General features: G+C 41.7%; 1 protein-coding gene across 2 annotated transcripts in view; it reads right to left on the bottom strand.

Moving 5' to 3' along the window:
- LOC112262986 (solute carrier family 15 member 4) overlaps positions 1 to 23,574 on the bottom strand; it is a 39,346-nt gene that overhangs the window by 12,429 nt on the left and 3,343 nt on the right. For both annotated transcript variants that reach the window (XM_024438908.2, XM_024438907.2), the window contains exons 4-7: positions 23,345 to 23,486; positions 23,107 to 23,193; positions 19,985 to 20,165; positions 6,703 to 6,861 (exon numbers count right to left, since the gene is read on the bottom strand). In XM_024438908.2, the coding sequence (XP_024294676.1) occupies positions 6,703 to 6,861; positions 19,985 to 20,165; positions 23,107 to 23,193; positions 23,345 to 23,486 (569 nt within the window). The remainder of the gene's footprint in view (positions 1 to 6,702; positions 6,862 to 19,984; positions 20,166 to 23,106; positions 23,194 to 23,344; positions 23,487 to 23,574) is intronic.

A 23,574-nucleotide genomic window follows, 5' to 3' on the forward strand; every position in this document is an offset into this window, starting at 1 on the left:
TAAATGATCTGCCCAGCCACACAACAGCTACTGTACCTACAGGGTATTTTTCCCTGGTTAGGGTTTGTCCTGGTTGCAGTTGTTAGCAGTAATGCCTCCAGGGGCCATAGTGTGGAAGAGCTGCCATTGGTACCAATCCCTCCACAACAGTCAATATGGTTGGCTTGTGTCATGGTAGGGGATCCACAGAGATTATGACCATAACAAGACAGGGCACCTGATGAGAGGACATCATCTGCAGACAGCCAGTCATATACACTTCCTTAGAATGAGTCAGTAGCTAAGGGTGCCAGGAGTGTGTGGCTAACTGAATGCTGGAGGTTTTACTCAAGACAGTCTTGAACAGTCAGTCATCTGGCTTACATTTCAGTCTACTTGCCTAGGCACAATACAAAAGACTAAACACTAAGTTGCTAAGGGTCTCCTTTGTGGCGACGCCATTGTTGGCCTGAGGAGGAGAAACACAATCTTCAGTAAGAACTAGCACTAACTTAGAGAAGTTATGCATGAAAGACATGTTGAAGAAAATGAGGAAAAAAGCATTCCTCTTATATGAAACAATAGACCTTGAGGACTTACAATATATACATTTAAAAAATATATGTTTTTGTATGCAATGTAAAATATAGTGAGGAAGTGACAGCGAGCCAAATAGACAGACGGGAGGATGGCTCAATCATGGACCGAGGTCTCAACAACCCCAATCATCCAGGTAATTGAAATCTTTCCAAAACAGAAGCCTTAGCATGGTAATGATCATGACTGCAGGAGAAATAGAAATAAAGCTGACCTTTCGGGAAAAGCTGACCACGACTACATTTTGTTAATCCCTGCCTACAGACAGAAACTAAAACAAGAGGCTCCCACGCTGAGGTCTGTTCAACGCTGGTCTGACCAAGCTGACTCCACACTCCAAGACTGCTTCCATCACGTGGACTGGGAGATGTTTCGTATTGCGTCAGATAACAACATTGACGAATACGCTGATTCGGTGTGCGAGTTCATTAGAACGTGCGTTGAAGATGTTGTTCCCATAGCACCGATTAAAACATTCCCTAACCAGAAACCGTGGATTGATGGCAGCATTTGTGTGAAACTGAAAGCAGGAACCACTGCTTTTAATCAGGGCAAGGTGTCTGGTAACATGACTGAATACAAACAGTGCAGCTATTCCCTCCGCAAGGCTATTAAACAAGCTAAGCGTCAGTACAGAGACAAAGTAGAATCTCAATTCAATGGCTCAGACACAAGAGGCATGTGGCAGGGTCTACAGTCAATCACGGACTACAGGAAGAAATCCAGCCCAGTCACGGACCAGGATGTCTTGCTCCCAGGCAGACTAAATAACTTTTTTGCCCACTTTGAGGACAATACAGTGCCACTGACACGGCCTGCAATGAAAACATGCGGCCTCTCCTTCACTGCAGCCGAGGTGAGTAAGACATTTAAACGTGTTAACCCTCGCAAGGCTGCAGGCCCAGACGGCATCCCCAGCCACGCCCTCAGAGCATGCGCAGACCAGCTGGCCGGTGTGTTTACGGACATATTCAATCAATCCCTATACCAGTCTGCTGTTCCCACATGCTTCAAGAGGGCCACCATTGTTCCTGTTCCCAAGAAAGCTAAGGTAACTGAGCTAAACGACTACCGCCCCGTAGCACTCACATCCGTCATCATGAAGTGCTTTGAGAGACTAGTCAAGGACCATATCACCTCCACCCTACCTGACACCCTAGACCCACTCCAATTTGCTTACCGCCCAAATAGGTCCACAGACGATGCAATCTCAACCACACTGCACACTGCCTTAATCCATCTGGACAAGAGGAATACCTATGTGAGAATGCTGTTCATCGACTACAGCTCGGCATTCAACACCATAGTACCCTCCAAGCTCGTCATCAAGCTCGAGACCCTGGGTCTCGACCCCGCCCTGTGCAACTGGGTACTGGACTTCCTGACGGGCCACCCCCAGGTGGTGAGGGTAGGCAACAACATTCCTCCCCGTTGATCCTCAACACTGGGGCCCCACAAGGGTGCGTTCTGAGCCCTCTCCTGTACTCCCTGTTCACCCACGACTGCGTGGCCACGCACGCCTCCAACTCAATCATCAAGTTTGCGGACGACACAACAGTGGTAGGCTTGATTACCAACAACGACGAGACGGCCTACAGGGAGGAGGTGAGGGCCCTCGGAGTGTGGTGTCAGGAAAATAACCTCACACTCAACGTCAACAAAACTAAGGAGATGATTGTGGACTTCAGGAAACAGCAGAGGGAACACCCCCCTATCCACATCGATGGAACAGTAGTGGAGAGGGTAGCAAGTTAAGTTCCTCGGCATACACATCACAGACAAACTGAATTGGTCCACTCACACAGACAGCATCGTGAAGAAGGAGCAGGAGCGCCTCTTCAACCTCAGGAGGCTGACGAAATTCGGCTTGTCACCAAAAGCACTCACAAACTTCTACAGATGCACAATCGAGAGCATCCTGGCGGGCTGTATCACCGCCTGGTACGGCAACTGCTCCGCCCTCAACCGTAAGGCTCTCCAGAGGGTAGTGAGGTCTGCACAACGCATCACCGGGGGCAAACTACCTGCCCTCCAGGACACCTACACCACCCGATGTTACAGGAAGGCCATAAAGATCATCAAGGACATCAACCACCCGAGCCACTGCCTGTTCACCCCGCTATCATCCAGAAGGCGAGGTCAGTACAGGTGCATCAAAGCTGGGACCGAGAGACTGAAAAACAGCTTCTATCTCAAGGCCATCAGACTGTTAAACAGCCACCACTAACATTGAGTGGCTGCTGCCAACACACTGACACTGACTCAACTCCAGCCACTTTAATAATGGGAATTGATGGGAAATGTAAATATATCACTAGCCACTTTAAACAATGCTACCTTATATAATGTTACTTACCCTACATTATTCATCTCATATGCATACGTATATACTGTACTCTATATCATCGACTGTATCCTTATGTAATACATGTATCACTAGCCACTTTAAACTATGCCACTTTGTTTACATACTCATCTCATATGTATATACTGTACTCGATACCATCTACTGTATCTTGCCTATGCTGCTCTGTACCATCACTCATTCATATATCCTTATGTACATATTCTTTATCCCCTTACACTGTGTATAAGACAGTAGTTTTGGAATTGTTAGTTAGATTACTTGTTGGTTATTACTGCATTGTCGGAACTAGAAGCACAAGCATTTCGCTACACTCGCATTAACATCTGCTAACCATGTGTATGTGACAAATAAAATTTGATTTGAAAATAATAATAATGAGGTAGGATTCTATTGATTTCAAATTGTGCTCTGCTCATAGAGCCAAGATGAACAGCTTATGTAATATCTCACAACAGCTTAACCTTCAAAGATTTGAGGGAGGAGAGATTATATGCTAGACATGATTTGCTAATACTGGTCATGGTGCTACTACGTACAGTATGTTGTTACAGTATAATCAGAGTGAGGACAATCGGCAAACTGCTGTATATTTATGGCCCATTGTAACACCTTTCCACTACTCCTCACAGCACCCCAAACTCTACCCTTACCATTAAAAAAACAAGCTGTTTATCTATTAAAAAAATAAAAATAAATACAAATTTTAAAAAAATAGTGTCCAAAGAGAACGACGAAATGGACATAGAAAGAAGCTGGCTCAATGAAAACTATGGTGCTACCCATTCCAAGGTTAGGACTAACCACCAGAGGACTTGAAAATGAGCCGGAGCTGAGAGTATCATCAAAACTAAAAAGGTATTTTGATTCCAGTGCATTTTTTTTATTTTTTATGGTATAGCCTATGAATGTGTCGACAACCATCTGTGGAGATCAGTGGACAAATGGCTGGACAACGGGCTGCCCCGAAAAATGCATGGTCCCCAAGAAAGCGGATTCTTAAAAATACGTGTTTCTGTACGTAGCATGTGTGTTGGGTTCACTTAATTCTTAACTGATCTACTGTTTCTACCATTGGCCACTGTAATGGATGGGGGCTCAGGACAGTACCATTCTGATCATCTGATGAAGGTGCACATGGATCAGAGTCAAACTTTGGAGACCGAGATAGAGTCATTGAAGGCAGACCAGCAGAAAGAAAAACATTCTCTGGGGTCAGAGATACAGGCAACAGCTGATGCATTGGTCCAGAGCCAGGCGGCATTGGCAGAGAGCCAGGTGGCATTGGCAGAGAGCCAGGTGGAGAATGACGAGTTGAAGAGCGCGAGGAACGAGATGGAGTCACAATCCATGCCAGGCCAGTCTGGAATTCCACCTCCGACAGGCAGAGTCAACATACGTGGCAGGTTTGTCGGTTCACCTTGACATTTCCATTCCTCTTCTGACATTAGAACTTGACGAACTGCTCACCAGGCACAGAATGGGGACTGGTCTTGATAAATCAATGAGATTTTTATTTTCACTGAATCTCGATTGGTTAGCCTACAATTAGGGTGTCGATTATTTTGCTCTTCACTTGCAGTCACTTAGTGTCCCATTTTATCACTAAAATGCTTGAATGTATTTAGAAGACATGTACGACTTGTATGCTGTGTGATGACGTGCACAATTTAATGATTGAATGATTGATTTTCTGTAAATTGAAGTAGGCCTGTGTGCCAATAAGTTAAACAGGACTCTTACTGTAGGTCTACAGATCCATGTCATTTCAATAACTTAACTTCTCAAAGATGCCCTCTGGTGGTCAAACTAGTATTAACGGCAACAATGGCTGACAAATAACATGCCATATAATTATTTATTTTGAACCCTTCCCTAAACCGGACGATGCTGGGCCAATTGTGCACCGCCCCGTGGGTCTCCCAGTCTGCTGCGACAGAGCCTGGACATATAGTGGTGTAAATTGAAGTTCAAAGTTGGCATTTCACCACCAAAGTCCAATGCCGATGTTATCGCAATATCAAATAATTTCCGGGTAGCGATTACGTACCTTAATAACCACGTTTCCATCCACAGATTTTATGCAGGTAAAGTCATATCGTATATATTTATTTTTAAATGACAGCTATAATTTTATAAAATCCGATATTTTCATTTGACATGGTGGGATCTTTTAAAAAATATATTTTTTAAATATTAATGTTTTATACATTAAGTGTACAAATGCTTTCTGCACAACTGACAATTCATATCCACAATTCAAAGCATAATTTCCCTTTACTTTCGATGAGTGGATCAGCATGAATTGGTTTAATTTCCAAACAACAAATATATGATTGTTGGCATAATAGTGATCTATAGATCCATATTGTTAGCTCTTATTTTAGCTTTGCCATGCCCATGTATTTGTCTCATACTATTGTGTTACTGCTTTGACATCAACCATATAATGGCTCTCTGCAATCACTGAGGGAGAATAAAGACTTTATGCTAGAAATTGAGTGACACTTACCCGTTTACTATCAACCATCATGATGAAAATGCTAACAGAAATAATAAGGTTCTATTTTGTCTCAGGGGAAAAAAAAAAAAAAATACTGGGAAATACAATTTGGACAGCATACCACAACAAGCTAAAACTATAACTTAATAATGTCCTTGGGAAGGGTAAGGAAAGGATAATTCACTGCAGGTCCAATTCACTGTGTGAGGGTATGAACCACCGATGACCTTCTGAGGAGAGCTCTTGCAGACAGAGAAGAGATCCTCCTAATTATATGATTGCAGCCTATATGCTGTGTTCAAAATAGCAAAATCCGTATTCCATTCACTCAGAGAGCAATTCATGCATGTATTTTTGCCATTTACTCAGACAGCACCATTCACTGCAGGTCCAATTCGCTGTGTGAGGGTGTCAACTAGTGTGGGTGAACTTCTGAGAAGAGCTCTAGTAGCCTACATGCTGTGTTTAAAATACTTGAACCAAATGCACAATGTATTTTTGCCATTCACTTAGATGGCATTTCATGGACAAGGTCAATGTTATAGAATGTAATCTTACCCTTAGTATCTGTATAGGTACTAGAGGTAGAACTAATGTAGCATGCCAGCACTGGTGGTGGTTACAGAGAACAATCAAACTATATGAATGTGGCTGTCCATTGTCTGTTGAGGTACTGTAGGGGCTGCATATCATGCTGCTCAGCAAAGTCCAATGCTAAATCTGACTTTAAAACCTGCGATAAAGTATCTCTTTGGCGCAAACTCTATCCCTACTAAATGTATTCGTCCCTGGATTCCTTATCTAGCTATTTCAACAATAGCACAGGCAACAGTTGCTATACATATGTAAGGATGCAGGAAGGGTTTTGTGTTTTAGAACAGAAAACCATTGATTAGGGCATAAGAATGAAGAGGAAAACAATGTCAGGTTGTTCAAAGGCTGGAGGAGAGGACTATTAATCACAACGCATACTAAAAGGTTACTTTACCATTACATAGACTACTGCCCTTCAACTTCCCCTTTAACAAAACATTATATAATTGGCTACTGGATAATAGTGATGGTGCAATCAAGATACATTGTAACAATTAAATCAACATCTATTAGTACTGACTGTATGACCAAGACCAAATTATCACTTGTAACCAAATCTGTTAGACAAATCATTGTCATTATCAGATCTCTGCATCTCTTTATAATGCTATATACGCTTCCTTTAGACATTTCTATATCCTCTGGGCAACATCATTCCACTCACCTGCGATGCTGGCAAAGATTTCGCTGATTCCTATGAGCACATACTGGGGCACCTGCCACCATATGGGCAGATCTGCTGCGTAGTAGATGACGTTGCCAAAGACCTGGTCGATGGTGCCATTAGATTTGATGATCTCAAGTCGTTTTGTCTCCAGTATACCTGTAGGGAAGGAGACACAAAATGTGTATATAAATGTTATTAGGCCTAGATGCTTGAATTATGTCAGTGCATGAACACCAATGGGAACAAAAAAAATGGAACAACTTTTGTTTTTATGGATTATGAAAATACGTAAATGGTTAATTTAGTCTGTAAACACTACAAGATAAAGCAATGGCTATCACCCATTGTTATTATTGATTGGCACCATCTAAAAGATGAGGACTTTCAACTTTTGAACTTTCTATGCCGAGATGCAACACTTTTTCCCTCAATATACAACAGTCATAAAAACAGAATACTTGTAAAAGTCCATTAGGGCTTAAGTGTCAAGTCAAAGCCAGCGTTTAATTAAGATCACATCTGCATGCTCGCACTCAGACATTACAGCAGTTAGTAATGGAGGAGAGAGCCGACAACTCAACAATAACACCCCCAGCATTTGTCATGAGCAGCTGCTGCCGCTTCCTAAAAGCTTTAAATCGATAACCATTATCATGGAACCAGCAGCTATTTCCAGATAACACCCAGAGACAGCCTCCTATCATCGCCCCACACTTAATGCTGTATGAGAGGGGATGGGGCCTTCTAATCCAGCTATCCTATAATACCTCTTGTCCATCCCAGGCAAGGTGGTCGCTGCCCTGCCCAGAGTAACTTCTTACACTCGCCATAAAACACACATATACTGCTTTTACAACATCATATCAGGCATTTAAGCTCTAGCCCTGGGTGCTTAACAAAAATACAGCTAGAGCTACTTTTGCATATCTATTATAGAACACATTCAGCACTAGCTAAAGCAGATTAGAATTCAGTTTAACAGATTGTCAAAACTGATAAAAGGCAACGTCAATGGCCTTCAAAGGCAATGTCAACGCAGCTTTGCCATGTTTCCCACACCATGTGGTGAGGGCCAGCTTTGTGCTCCACCACTCAACAAGGGCAGGTCCGCATAGCCATAGATGTCAACCCTGTGAACTGAGGATAGCAGGCGTGCAAGAAAGTGTTGATGCTAGCTGTGCCCGAGGCAACACTATGGCAGACGCACAGCTGCCAATCTGTGTCCTACGGTGTGTGTTCCCTATACACCATTAGGTCAGTTACTGCGCAGCAGAGGATTAAGGCCTCTTTAATATAGTATTTAGCAGGAGTAACAGAGTACAGACCATCAATTAACTATAAAAGCACTCTCCAAAGTAGCCCATAGCACATTACATACACTGAAATGTATAGGACATAAAACAGTGTTTCCAAAACAAATTATTATACTATAATAGCTATGTGATTTGCTGCCTTACACATTAAAGAGAGCATTTCACAACTAAATCAGTGTGTGAAGAGGTGGGGACATGCAAGAGTAGAGTAAAGGAGTTATGCAGCATTCACCCCCTACCTGTCCTCTATGTGACCAATGGCCACAGTAGAGGCTGCTGTACTGCCATAAACCCCTTATCTTCATTACGGTGAATTCAAATAGCTTAAAAAAAAACAAATTCAACCTTTTACCTCTCCCTACTTTCAAGTGCTGCAATTTTCTTTTAAAATGTTCTTATGGTAAATACATGGCAAGAAAAGTCTTTGACCATATGAAACAAACATATACTAAATACATTTCCTTTTTGCAATAGTAGTGGCACGGTGAGCATCTAGACAGCACTGTCTGTGTCCAAAGAATAGCATCATTAGAGGTGGTTAATATAACGATACAATAGCAAAACATCTAGTGTATATAGGTTCTGTATCAGACAGATTTTTCATTTAGCCTTTCTCACACAAACACACATCTCCACCTTCCTACAGTACCTAGTATAGATGCACACACACACCCATGTTTAGACAGTAAGTTGGTAAGTAATTCCTTCTGCAGGGTGCCTGTGGTTTATTAATGACAGTGCTGCAGTAGTGAGCGGGATCCAGTCGAGCTGGTCTGTCCATGGGAGGGAGGGCTGTGTCTCTGGGGTCTTCATTAGGCTCTGATGACATCCCCACACGGGACACCAGCTAGCTAGAGCCTCTGGATCACTATCCCTCTATCACACAGTCATACGCCTCATACAGCAGAATGTAATACAATATCTTTACACTGCATTCATAAAGTACTCAGACCCCTTCACTTATTCCACATTTTGTTACGTTACAGCCTTATCCTAAAATTGATTAAATAAAAAATTAAAATCCTCATTTATCTACACACAATTATACACATTTCCACACAGAGGTTGGAATAATACTGTGAAAATGATAATGCCCTTTTAGTGTAAGATCGGTTTCAAAAGAACGCCTGCAATTTCAGCCTGTTTGGTGGGATGGAGTTTTGGCCTACCTTATGACATCAACAGGTGGTAAATTGGTTAATAAACCAATAAGAGTTCCAAACCTCTCTGCCAATAGCAGCTAATTTTCAGTTTTCCCCTCCCCAGTCATACCACTCCCAGACAGTCCAAACAAATGTCTTGCTTGAGAAATTGCTCTTTGCTTAGAAGCTATTTCCTTCTTTTTGAATATTTTACAGTAGATATGTTTCAATTGGAAAAACATTTTTATGCAAATATACTAGAATCTGCATAAAGAAAATACAGTGCATTCAGAAAATAATTCAGACCTCTTTTTTTCACATTTTGTTATGTTTACAGCCCAATTCTAAAAAAATGTCCTCATTAATCTACACACAATATACCATAATGACACATTTTTGTAAATGTATTAAAAATTAAAAAACAGTATTACATGAGTATTCAGACCCTTTGCTATGAGCCTCGAAATTGAGCTCAGGTGCATCCCGTTTCCATTGATCCTCCTTGAGATGTTTCTACAACTTGATTGGAGTCCACCTGTGGTAAATTCAATTGATTGGACATGATTTGGAAAAGGCACATCCGTCTTATACAAGGTCCCCACAGTTGACAGTGCATGTATGTCAGAGCAAAAACCAAGGTTGAAGGAATTGTCCGTAGAGCTCAGACTGCACTGTCGGGGCACAGATCTGGGGAAGTGCAGCAAAAAATGTCTGCAGTATTGCAATTCCCCAAGAACACAGTGGCCTCCATCATTCTTAAAATGGAAGAAGTTTGGAAACATCAAGACTCTTCATAGAGCTGTCCGCACGGCAAAACTGAGCAATCGGGGGAGAAGGGCTTTGGTCAGGAAGGTGACCAAGAACCCAATGAACACTCTGAAAGAGGTCCAGAGTTCCTCTGTGGAGATGGGAGAACCTTCCAGAAGGACAACAATTTCTGCAGCACTCCACCAATCAGGCCTATATAGTAGAGTGGCCAGACGGAAGCCACACCTCAGTAAAAGGCACAACAGCTCACTTGGAGTTTGCTAAAAGGCATCTAAAGGACTCTCAAACCATGAGAAACAAGATTCTATGGTCTGATGAAACCAACATTGAACTCTTTGGCCTAAATGCCAGGTGTCACGTCTGGAGGAAACCTCGCACCATCCCTACGGTGAAGTATGGTGGAGGCAGCATCATGCTGTGGGGATGTTTTACAAGGGCAGGGACTGGGAGACCAGTCAGGCTCAAGGGAAAGATGAACAGAGCAAAGTACAGAGAGCGAGATCCTTGATGAAAACCTGCTCCAGAGCGCTCAGGACCTCACCTAACAGGACGACAACTCCAAGCACACAACGATTCTAAGCATACAGCCAAGACAATGCAGGATTGGCTTCGGGACAAGTCTCTGAATGTCCTTGAGTGGCCCAGCCAGAGCCCGGACTTGAACCCGATCGAACATCACAGGGGAGACTCGAGGCTGTAATCACTGCCAAAGTTTTTTCAACAAAGTAGTGAGTAAAGAGTCTGAATACTTATGTAAAAAAATGTTTTTTAAATTGTATATACACATTTGCAAAAATGTCTGAGCCTGTTTTTGCTTTGTCATTATGGGGTATTGTGTGTAGATCGATGAGGGAAAAAAACAATGATCAATTGTAGAATAAGGCTGTAACGTAACAAAATGTGGAAAAATTTAAGGGGTCTGAATATTTCAGAATGCACTAAGAATAAATCAAGTACTAGGACTGTGTGTGTGGGCATGTTTAAAGCAACTGTAAACAATATTTACGCCACACTAGATACGAATTATCCTCTACAAATAGGGTGTTAACGGTGTTCAGCTGGGAATTAAAAAGCTATTGTCCCACCATCCAAGGTCATAGCCGACATCAGCACATTTAATGTGCTCATATGCTGGAGTGAAAATGTATGGAGGAAAGACATCCTGGTTGTGGTAAGTCTTCAAATCACATGGATTGTTATGATTGCGCCGGAAGAGATGGCTGCTATTTTATGGGCTCCTAACCAATTGTGCCATTGTGTTTTCTTGCGATATTTCTAACTTATTTTGTACATAATGTTTCTGCCATTGTCTCTTATGACCGAAAACAGCTTCTGGAAATCAGGACAGTGATTACTCACATCATGCCGGGCAAAGATTTTTTCTTTAACGGGTCAGAGTCAGAGGATTTACTTCAGACACCTGACAAGGCCCAAATCCCTGTAATTTGCAGGAAGAAGAGATATTGGGGACCTAAATTGGGGTGCCTTGTAAGGACCCGACGGCGAATGAGTAATCCCCCTCTACCATCGGCCCTATTAGCCAGTGGAACCCAACAGTCATACTTGAGTAAAAATAAAGATACCTTAATAGAAAATGACTCCAGTAAAAGTCACCCAGTAATATTCTACTTAAGTATATTTGGTCTAAAATAGCATCAAAAGTAATTGTAATTGCTAAAATATACAAGTATCAAAAGTGTAAATAAATTAAAATCCTTATGTGATACGTTTCAGGAAACTAGGCGTATGTCGCGGGTCACTACGTCACAGGAGAGCCATTAGAACAAACTTTTTAATTTTTTAAAATCAAAATGTGTCTTTTGGCAGAAATGCCTTCTTGAACATGTGAACTTTCGTGTGCATTTAAAAACAAACTTGTATGCCTTTGTCTGTAAATATGAATAAAATTGTTCAATTACGAGCCTAGTTGGTTTAGCCAAAGAAAAATGGAGTAACCTTGCCATGATTGGCTGAGATGCCGAGAGATGAGTTTGGATTGGTCTACCATTTTGCACACTTCTGTCTATTTGAGCTGGTCAGTATGTCTAGGTAATCCTGTCTAACGCACAAAAAAACAAATGTATTGTGTATTAAAACTGCATAAGAGTTGCTCTCTTTCTCAAGTCTTCTTTCTGAAGGACTGAGTTTTGAAATCAGTGGAATTCGAGTATGATAGTTTACATTTACTTGGCCATCTATAGTCTGTTAGTTAGCTAACATCGAACCTGGATGTTAGCTACCTGCAGATTCATGCAGGGTGGTAATCACAACTCATGGCGTTATGGTTCATTGTTTACCTAGCTAGCTCCACTATGCAAGCAACCATTTCGGGTGCATTCGTAAATTCAGTCTGGCCATCAACTCCGATTTCAGAGCACTCTCATCCGAGTGTGCCAGAGAGCGCAGAATAACCAATGTATTTACACTCAACACCGATTTGAATATGGCCAGTGTCAGTAAACGTGAAACGCTCTGAATTTACGAATGGACAATCTGACAGCACAGTTGCAGTCACCAACGCTCTGGATAACATAACAGCCTAACCAGCTCTGCTTGGGTGAGTAATGTTCAGTGAGCTGTTCTCTCTCACTTAGATGTCTGGAAGTAGCTAGCAAGTTAGCTTGGGCGCTTGACTGCTGCTGTTAGTACATTTGGATCAACTCTTAAAGAGATGGGTGGGGCTAAAGCTTAAGAGGGTGTGAACGATGCTGAATGGATGTAGACAAAAGGCTCTCCAATAGTACCAAAACATTCAAAGGCCATTTCCTCAAAAGTGAGTTTACAAGTTTATCAACTTTCAAATCAAAATTACTTTCCCATTGTTCCTCCACTCTAGTGTATGATATACTATTTTGTAGCTAAGAGGCTCCACTTTTATCCAATGTAAAAAACACAATTTATAAAATGCTGCTACATAAGACCAATTTGAGCCGGTCGGTCACATATTAAGCAAACCAGATGGCACCATTTTATTGGTTTTTAAATTACGGAAAGCCAGGGGCACACTCCAACAGCATGTATGTTAAGTGAGTCCGCCAGATCTGAGGTAGTAGGCCTAACCAGGGATGTTCAGCTGATAAGTCTGTGAATGACTATTTTCCTGTCCTGCTAAGCATTCAAAGAAAATGTATGGAGTAAAAAGTACAATATTTTCTTAAGGAATGTAGAAGTACAAGTAGTCAAATATAAATAGTAAAGTACAGCTAACCAAAACTACTTACGTAGTACTTGAAAGTATTTTTACTTAAGTACTTTACACCACTGCTATTAGCCAATGTGCAATCATTGGATAACAAAATGGATGAGCTCTGATCAAGACTATCCTACCAACAGGACATTAAAAACTGTAATGTTATGTTTCACCAAGTCGTGGCTGAAACACAACATGGATAACATACAGTTGGCAGGGTTTTCAATGCATCGGCAAGATAGAACAGCTGCCTCCGGTAAAGATGAGGGGTGGTGGTCTGTGTCTATTTGTAAATAACAGCTGGTGCACAAAATCTAATACTCAGGCTCTCTCGAGGTTTGGCCCGCCTGAGGAAGAGCATCTCATGAGAAGCTGTAGACCACACTATTTACCAAGAGAGTTTATCCATTTCTCACCACAAACCAATGCCGGCACTAAGACGACACTCAACAAGCTGTATAACCCCATAAGCCAAGAAGAAAATGCTCATCCAAAGGCGGCGCTCCTAGTGGCCGGGGACTTCAATGCCCGGAAACGTATACATTTTGCCTCATTTCTACCACCATATTAACTTCTTAAGGTATAGGGGGCAGCATTTTCACTTTTGGATAAATAGCGTGCCCAATTTCAACTTCCTGATACTCATGCCAAGAATATAAGATATGCATATTATTAGTAGATTTAGATAGAAATCACTGAAGTTTCTAAAACTGTTTGAATCATGTCTGAGTATAACAGAACTTATGTAGCAGGCAAAACCCCGAGAACTAACCATTCAGATTTTTTTTTTTTGAGGTCTCTGTCTGTTCAGTGTGTTCTCCTTGGGAAACGATATTTCTTTAGGCACTTGTTTTCAGTTCGTACCGCTTCCACTGGATGTCACCAGTCTTTGGAATTTGGTTGAGGTTATTCCTTTGTGCAATGAAGAAGTAGTGCCAACTAGGAAATGGGTAACACTGTTGAGAGTTGCGCAAGACTTGAAAAGTAGAATTAGTTTCCGCTCGTCCTCTATTGAAAACAGATAGACCAGTCTTCAATTTGATCGATTATTAACGTTTAAAAATACCTAAAGTTGTATTACAAAAGCAGTTTGAAATGTTTTGTCAAAGTTTACAGGTAACTCTTGAAATATTTTGTAGTTTGCGCAATTTGGAAGCGTTTTCTTCTCTGGATCAAACGCGCCAAATAAATTGACATTTTGGATATATATGGAGGGAATTAATCGAACAAAAAGGACCAATTGTGATGTTTATGGGACATATTGGAGTGCCAACAAAAGAAGCTCGTCAAACGTAAGGCATGATTTATTTTTTATTTCTGCGTTTTGTGTAGCACCTGCAGGGTTGAAATATGCTACTTTGTTTACTGTTGTGCCATCATCAGATAATAGCTTCTTATACTTTCGCCGAAAAGCCTTTTTAAAATCTGACATGTTGGCTGGATTTACGAGTGTAGCTTTAATTTAGTATCTTACATGTGTGATTTAATGAACGTTTGATTTTATAATTTTATTTGAATTTGCCGCGCTGCATTTTCCCTGGCTTTTGGGCAAGTGGGACGCAAGCGTTCCCTATACCATAAGAAGTTAATGTGCAACCAGAGAAAAAAAAATCACATTTAAATAAAAACTCTAGACCCCCTTTACACAGAGATGCTTAGCGTAGAAGGCTCTCCCTCACCCTCCATTTGGCAAAAACACAACTAACTCTATCCTCCTGATTCCTGCTTACAAGCAAAAACTAAAGCAGGAAGTACCAGTGACTCGCTCAATAAGGAAGTGCCAGATGACGCAGATGCTAAGCTACAGGACTGTTTTGCTAGCACAGACTGGAACATGTTGAAGAGTACACCACATCAGTCACTGGCTTCATCAATAAGTGCATCGATGACGTCATCCACACAGTGACCATCCATCCATCCAACAACCAGAAGCTATGGATTACAGGCAAAATCTGCACTGAGCTAAAGGGTAGAGATGCGGCTTTCAAGGAGCGGGACTCTAACCTGGACGCTTATAAGAAGTCCTGCTATGCCCTCCGACAAACCATCACAGGCAAAGCGTCAATACAGGATGAAGATTGAATCGTATTACACCAGCTTTGACGCTTGTCGGATGTGGCAAACTATTACGGACTACAGAGGGAAGCACAGCCGCAAGCTGCCCATTGACAAGCCTACCAGACGAGTAAAATAACTTCTATGCTCGCATTGAGGCAAGCAACACTGAAGCATGCATGAGAGCGCATCAGCTGTTCCAGACAACTGTGATCATGCTCTCCATAGCCGATGTGAGTAAGACCTTAAAACAGGTCAACATTCACAAGGGCGCAGGGCCAGACGGATTACCAGGACGTGTACTCCGAGCATGCGCTGACCAACTGGTAAGTGTCTTCACTGACATTTTCAACCTCTCCCTGACCGAGTCTGTAATACCAACATGTTTCAAGCAGACCACCATGGTCCCTGTGCCCAAGAAAGCAAAGGTACCGTCCTGTAGCACTCACGTCAGTAGCGAAGAAGTGCTTTGAAAGGCTGGTCATGGCTCACAACACCATTATCCCAGAAACCCTAGACCCACTCCAATTTGCATACCACCCCAACAGATCCACAGATGATGCAATCTCTATTGCACTCCACACTGCCCTTTCCCACCTGGACAAAAGGAACACCTATGTGAGAATGCTATTCATTGACTACCGCTTAGCGTTCAACACCATAGTGCCATTAAAGCTCATTACTAAGTTAAGAACCTTGGAACTAAACACCTCCCTCTGCAACTGGATCCTGGACTTCCTGACGGGCCGCCCCCAGGTAGTAAGGGTAGGTGACAACACATCCACCATGCTGATCCTCAACACGGGGGGCCCCTTAGGGGTGTGTGCTCAGTCCCCTCCTGTACTCCCTGTTCACTCATGATTGCACGACTCCAACACCATCATTAAGATTGCCAGTGACACAAGTGGTAGGTCTGATCACCAACAACGGTGAGACAGCGTATAGGGCGGAGGTCAGATCAGAGACCTGGCATTGTGGTGCCAGGATAACAACCTCTCCCTCACCGTGATCGAGACAAAGGAAGTGATTGTGGATTACAGAAAAAGGAGGAACGAGCACACTGCCATTCTCATTGACAGGGCTGTTGTGGAGCAGGTTGAGAGCTCCAAATTCCTTGGTGTCCACATCACCAACAAACTATAATGGTCCAAACACACCAAGACAGTTGTGAAGAGGGCACGACAACGCCTATTCCCCCTCAGGAGACAAAAAGATTTGGCAGATGTACCATCGAGAGCGCTGGTTGCTTCACCGCCTGGTATGGCAACTGCTCGGCCTCATGGCAGAACAGAGGGTAGTGTGTACGGCCCAATACATCACTGGGGCTAAGCTTCCTGCCATCCAGGACCTCTATACCAAGTGGTGTCAGAGGAAGGCCTTAAAAATGGTCAGACTCCAGCCACATGGCAAGCGTTACCGGAGCGTCAAGTCTAGGTCCAAAAGGCTTCTTAACAGCTTCTACCCCCCAAGCCATAAGACTCCTGAACAGCAAATCAAATGGCTACCCAGACTATTTGTCCCCACCCCCCAGTTTTACACTGGTGATACTGTTTATTATCCATGCATAGTCACTTTAACTCTACCTACATGTACATATGACCTCATCTAACCAGTTCCCCCGCACATTGACTCTGTACTGGTAGCCCCTGTATATAGCCTCGCTACCACTATTTTATTGCTACTACTTATTTTGTATTTTATTACTGTTATTTGAGTAAATAGTTAACTTTTTTTCTTTAACTGCATTGTTGGTTAAGGGCTTGTAAGTAAGCATTTCACTGTAAAGTATTACACTTGTACTCTGCACATGTGACAAATAAAATGTGTGACATTAATACGTGCATTGGTTCTCAAGTGTGCCACTGATTTGAGAAAAGGCTTGTCTCAATCAAAATATTTTAGCCTGAATACATCAATGCAGCAGCCAGTGACAGGCTAGGCTGGGTCTATTTCAAAGATAATCCACAGGCTGGAACTGGACTGAGCAGTGCTCTATGGGTGCAGTCAAACAGGACCAGAGTAGAAGATGCATGGCATCCCATCTACTCCCTATGCTATATAAGGATGAGAAAACAAAGTACACCTTTTTTTCCCCAAGTCTGTATGATACCATCTAACCAGAGAGCTGTGTTTTGAGGCAAAGAATATGAATACCTTTGACAGACTACCTGCTGCGTCATGAAGAACAAACAGCCCTGTGAAGGTCAGGTCCCCTTTGTAGAGGACAGTGGGGCTGGTCAAATATACAATACCTTCAAAAAGTATTCACACCCCTCAACTTTTTAAACATTTTGTTATGTTACAAAGTGGGATTAAAATGGATTTGTCCTATTGTCAACAATCCACACACAACTCAAAGTGGAAGAAAAATATTTATTAATGAAAACTAAAAACGCTCAAATCTTGATTAGATAGGTATTAAACACCGAGTCAATGTGTTAATCACCTTTTGCAGCAATTACAGCTGTGAGTGTTTTTGGGTAAGTCTAACATGCTGACCAGACCGGACACATCGCGTGCGCGAGCGTTGCAAAATAAATGTAGAAATCCATGTTATTCAATTATTGCGCCAACGATCGTCTGCGTTGCCAAGGGCTAAAATAGAAGTCATTCCTATTTCTGACGCAGATCGCGCTGCAAGTCCTACCTCTTCCATCTCCTCATTGGTTTATAGAAGCAGTTACCCATGTGCCATCTCCTCATTGATTATACCCACGTGGGTGATTGAAAGACAATGGTTTTGCTGGTTGTTGTGGTAATACTATGAAAGTGTAGATGCCAATCACCATATACTGTAAGTTCAAAGATAAACGCCTGGAAGGAGGAGAGATGACTATTGTACATTTGCCCATTATTCTTTTTAAAATTCTTCAAGCTCTGTCAAGTTGGTTGTCAACCATTGCTAGACAGCCATTTAAGTATTCCCATAGATTTAAGCTAATTTAAGTCAACTTTAACTAGGCCACTCAGGAACAATGTCTTAGTAAACGCCAGTGTAAATTTGGCCTTGTGCTTTACGATATATTCCTGCTAAATGGTAAATCTCCCAGTTTCCCCTCAAGGATTTTGCCTGTGCTTAGCTCTATTCTATTAATTTTTTTATCCTAAACCCCAAACATTTTCACTCAGGTCCCCCTTCCGGAATTGGGGAACATCCCACGCCGCCTTTTTTAAAAAACATTTAACCTTTAAGTCAGTTAAGAACAAATTCTTATTTACAATGACGGTCTACCCCGGGCCAAACTCGGATGACGCTGGGCAAATTGGGCCGGGCACAATCACGGCCAGCTGTGATATAGCCTGGATTCGAACCAGGGACTGTAGTGACACCTCTTGCACTGAGATGCTGCGCCACCCGGGAGCAATATAGGAATACGAAGAGTGGTACTCAGTGATGTGTTGTATTCAGGACAAAAATATATATTTTCTTTGCCACATTTTTGCAGTATTAGTTTAGTGGCTTATTGCAAACAAGATGCACGTTTTGGATGATTTTATTCTGTTCTTTCATTATTTTTTTCCTCTGTCAGTTAGGTTAGTATTGTGGAGTAACTACAATGTTGTTAATCCATCCTCAGTTCTCCTATCACAGCCATTCAACTCTGTTTTAAAGTCACCATTGGCCTCATGGTGAAATCTCTGAGTGGTTTCCTTCCTCTCCGGCAACAGAGTATTGATACATCATCCAAAGCATAATTGATAACTTCACCATGATCAGAGGGACATTCAGTGTCCTTTCAGCTTTTAATTTTATTTTTTAACTAATCTACCAACAGGTCAAATCCAGTCTGGGAGGCATTGGAAAACCTCCCTGGTCTTTGTGGTTGAATCTGTGTTTGAAATTCACTTCATGATTGAGGGACCTTACAATTATCTGTATGTGTGGGGTATAGAGATGGGGGTAGTCATTCAAAAATCATGTTAATCACTATTGCACACAGTGAGTCCATGCAACTTATTTAGGCTTGCCATAATACAGAGGTTGAATACTTGACTCAAGACATTTCAGCTTTAAATTGTTAAATAATTTGTACAAAAAGAAATAATAATCCTCATTATGGGGTATTGTGTGTAGATCAGTGACACAATCTCAATTTAATCCATTTTAAATTCAGGCTGCAACAACAAAATGTGGAAAAAGTCAAGGGGTGTGAATCGTTCTTGAAGGATCGAATCCCCGAGCCGACAAGATAAAAATCGGTTGTTCTGCCCCTGAGCAAGGCAGTTAATTAACCCCCAACAACAACTGCTCCCTGGGCACTGATGACATGGAGGTCGATTAAGGCAGCTCCGCGCAACACTCTGAGGGGTTGGGTTTAATGCATTCAGTTGTACAACTGACTAGGTATCCCACTTCCCTTTCACTCAAATTAAAAAAAATTTAAAAAGTTGTACGAACGTTGAATTTTTACAAATGATCCCCGTCTTGCTATCCTTTCCCTTCTTAAAAGTCATTGAACATGTTAAACATGCGCAACATACTGCTTAAGCAAAGCAAAGCAACATTGGCTTTTGTCCTGTTTGCCTCGTGAGTCATGACTCCTGACCCTGACATCTTCTCAGCGACAGAATAAGGAACAGCAACACATCTCATTGAGAGATAAGATCAAGGAGATGGGATTTTCCCTAACATGTGACATTTGAAATGTGTGACATTTATTATGGTTAACAGTATGACTGTGACATTGTGAAACTGTAGGTTGAAGAGGATGTGGGGTGGTTTAAATGGAAGATTTACTAGCATGATCTACCATAACAGGCTCTCAAGACATGCCAGACACAGTAAGGATTAGCCGTTGCACTCCACTCACCAGCCGCCACAGCTGACCACATGACAAAGAACATCCCCACTGCGATCCTCTTGAGGGAGGAGGGCAGCAGGCCTCTGCGTTTGAGGATGGGGTCCACCACTTTGTCCTTAAGAGGGATCAGCATGAGAATAAGCACTGCGTCGAACATTGTCAGCCAGGCGGCAGGGAAGCGGAATGTGATCTGTCAGGAATCCAGAAGACAAACATGAGAAACTATTTACAAGAAGTGCACAAGGCATGGAAAACAATAGAGAATGTCAGTGCACTCCTGTCCAGTTCCTCAGGGGTGAGGGAGTGATGTGCTGATGGCCTTGACACCGTGTTGGCGCCCTCAGCTGGACAGAACTAAAACTGAACCAAAACTCAAGTTAAATAAATATATTCAAATAAAAATGAAAGTATAGTTTACATCTCACAAAATCTATTGCACACAAACTAAATCTGGTAACACCATCTAAAGAACAATTAATCATGTATTAGAATAATTCAGAGTTACGTGGGTAACATAATGTCCCAGCAGCAAATATGTTTTGGTGAAATGATAAACAAGACTGCTGCAGTAGCAATTAGTGTTAGCAAAAGACCAGAGATGGAGAAATTATTATCATCATCAAAACATTCTATGAAATTATACATATGAATACACTGGATAAATGAATCAACATGGAAAACATGTTTTTTTAAATGTTTTATTTGAAACGTAGCCTACAATTGAAAGAAAATGCTACAGGAAACTGCAAGGCGTAGTCCTTATTTATTTTGCAATTCAAATGTTAAGTGCCTCCTGAACTCTCAAACCATCTAGTTTTAAACATTTGACGGTCCCGTTTATTCCCTGATTGAATTTACATTTCTTAGACTAACCGCTGGTAATTTATACATTGTGCGCGCCCCCTCATTATCATATCCAAAACATGAAAGTGTGCTAAGTATTTGCACCCGGGTGAGTCTAGTTTGATTGGCAGAGGTGCCCCAGTAGCAACCAGAGGGGGAGCACATTAACATCGGTAAGTATTAATTAAGCAGAAAAACTGCCCAAACAGTAAAATGGCTCTTCATCCTGCAGCTACTCTTCCCTTGGACTGAGTATGCAGAGAAGTGACCCTAAAAACACAGGTGGACCAAACTTTTGAGAGTGTTGGTTTTTACTCAAGAAGTCTCTGTACTTTGGAAGACTAGGATTAATGAAATAATTACTTTACACTTTTGGACATTTCTGCCCATTACCTTGCAATGTGCAATTGTCAAGAAAGTAATTGAACCAGAAAGAACACACATAACTGCCTCTCTACTATACACATTTGGCCTTGCCTCAACACTTACACATTAAAACTAACTGGGAGGGGAAAAATACTATAAAACTAAATGATTTATTTATTATTCTGGCCAGTAATATAAAATCTTCCATTTCCGCTTTGATGTCTTCACTGCTTGCCTTTGCTTTGCCAAGCTTACCCTGGCTACCTGCTCTCAGCTATCATCAGAGTAGGATATGATTTCATGAAAAAAATATTCTCTGTAAATTACAGCTCAAATGTATCTCCAGGATTAAAGGCGCACAACATCACTGTGGTAAAGATTTGATCTCACTTCCATTTTCAATTTGATGACTGCTTAGAGTATGGTAAAAGCACTTCCTTTTTTTGGAGACAAATACTACATGCTGAGAATGAAAATAAACAACAGCATTTCCTGTTTAAATGATACTTGAATGTAAAGACCATTTCATAAAATCACTTGCTGAGAAATGGCCATGTCACCTGAAAGCTGTTTTGGCAGATAGTATTGAAATACAAATGAAAAACAGAATAAGTGGCATGTGTTTGCTCTTTTTAGATCTGTAAAAAAAAAAAGGGAGGGAAACCTGCAGTTGCTACATACATTTTTGGACATAAAAATGAATACGTACCCAGTGAATCTTGAAGAATATAACTTAGAAATGCCTCATGAGCTTAGTTCAACAGTACCCCATCAGAACACAACATATAGGACTATTTGTCTTCAATGTTTGTATGCAAAGTAAAAGTAAACAAACACTATTGCCTCAAAACATGGTTAAAACTAGTGTTTATCATGCATGGTCAATCCTTGCATCCATAGCTCTGTCTATGATTTTGAGAGTGGTTACATTTCTCAAGCCCCATCCCTCGACTTTTTATCGAAACAGTGGCAGGGACGGGTTTTGTTATTGTTTCAACTGTGGATTTCCCCCTTTAAGATGGTGGATGTTTTAACACCATAGAATGTGTGGTTAACGAGAAAGTGTTTCAGTTCACATTTTACTCTACATACTTCCCTTACCACCCTATGCATGTGTATGTTCAAATGCCTGACAGACTTTGAATCTAAAAGTAGAAACAAACGCAAACAGGTGCTAGTCTCTTAACCATTTGTAGTCAAAGTATGTGATGTGGATTAACCAAACACTTCACATAAGCTACTCCCTGGGAGATAATGGGACACACTACAACAGAAGAGACATGGCCTAGTCTAGTTAGAGGCATCACCCAGGGGAAAAAAAATGTCTGGACCGAAGCACGAGAGACAACAGAAAACCAGGGTGTTTATCTGTGATTAGGGAGTGGGTCAAACTTTTGATTTAATCCTCAGGGGTTTAGCAACCTTGACTGCTTCCAGCTGTTGTCTCTGATGCTTTTTCACTGGCCTACTGACTCATCTCTACTCTATAGGGAAACTAATCCTTCCCATTCTAAATCAGGTTAGACAGAGACAACCAACTGGACCTGTGGGGCAGACTAAATGTGACAGACTATGCTTTCTAGCATTTGGTCAGAGCAACATTGACTACCCACTGGGCAAAGACTGGTTGAATCAATGTTGTTTCCACGTCATTTCAACAAAACACTTAAATGTGATGCCGTTGAATCAACGTGGGAAAATGATTGGATTTGCAAAAAATCGTCAATGGAAGGTATTCTGTCTTTGTCCACCTAAATTTGAACCTAGATCCATGACATGGTGAATGTTTTTGATGATTTCACATTAGTTGACAATTCAACCAAGTGTAAATGAAAACTGGATATTGAAATTACATCTCTGCCTAGTGGGAATAATCATAGCACACATGCAGGCAAATCAGCTGGGGTTCAATTTGAGTTTACCTGGAGGGTGCCGTCACTGCTGTTGGTGCCTGTGCTGGTGTCAGGAATCCTTAGATGTAGGCTCTGGAGGAAATATGTTGTCTGCATCTACAGAACAGTGAAAAGAAAATTCCTATTTCTTAACTGATGCCATTTTCCCTGCAAAAACACTGAAAAAACCTACTGTACTTGATCCTGATGTAATTCACGTTGCTTAGTTCTATGAAAACAAAAGGAGGGGAATAGATCAATCTCTCACCTGAAAGTATACAGTCCAGTATGGGATAAGAGCAAAGAACACCGGGAGAACTTTAAGCATTGCTTTCACCTCCTCCACCTTCTCCTCAGGGAATCTCCCTCCATATGTCACCTTGGCACCGTCCAGCATAGTCGGTTTAGCCCTTTACAAGAGAAGAAATACAACACATTTTAACAACTTTAAAGACATACAAAGTTGTTAGTCCATGTTTTGATAAGGGCCGTACAATT

Source organism: Oncorhynchus tshawytscha, linkage group LG12 (genome assembly GCF_018296145.1).
Source record: "Oncorhynchus tshawytscha isolate Ot180627B linkage group LG12, Otsh_v2.0, whole genome shotgun sequence".
Classification (NCBI taxonomy): Eukaryota; Metazoa; Chordata; class Actinopteri; order Salmoniformes; family Salmonidae; genus Oncorhynchus; species Oncorhynchus tshawytscha.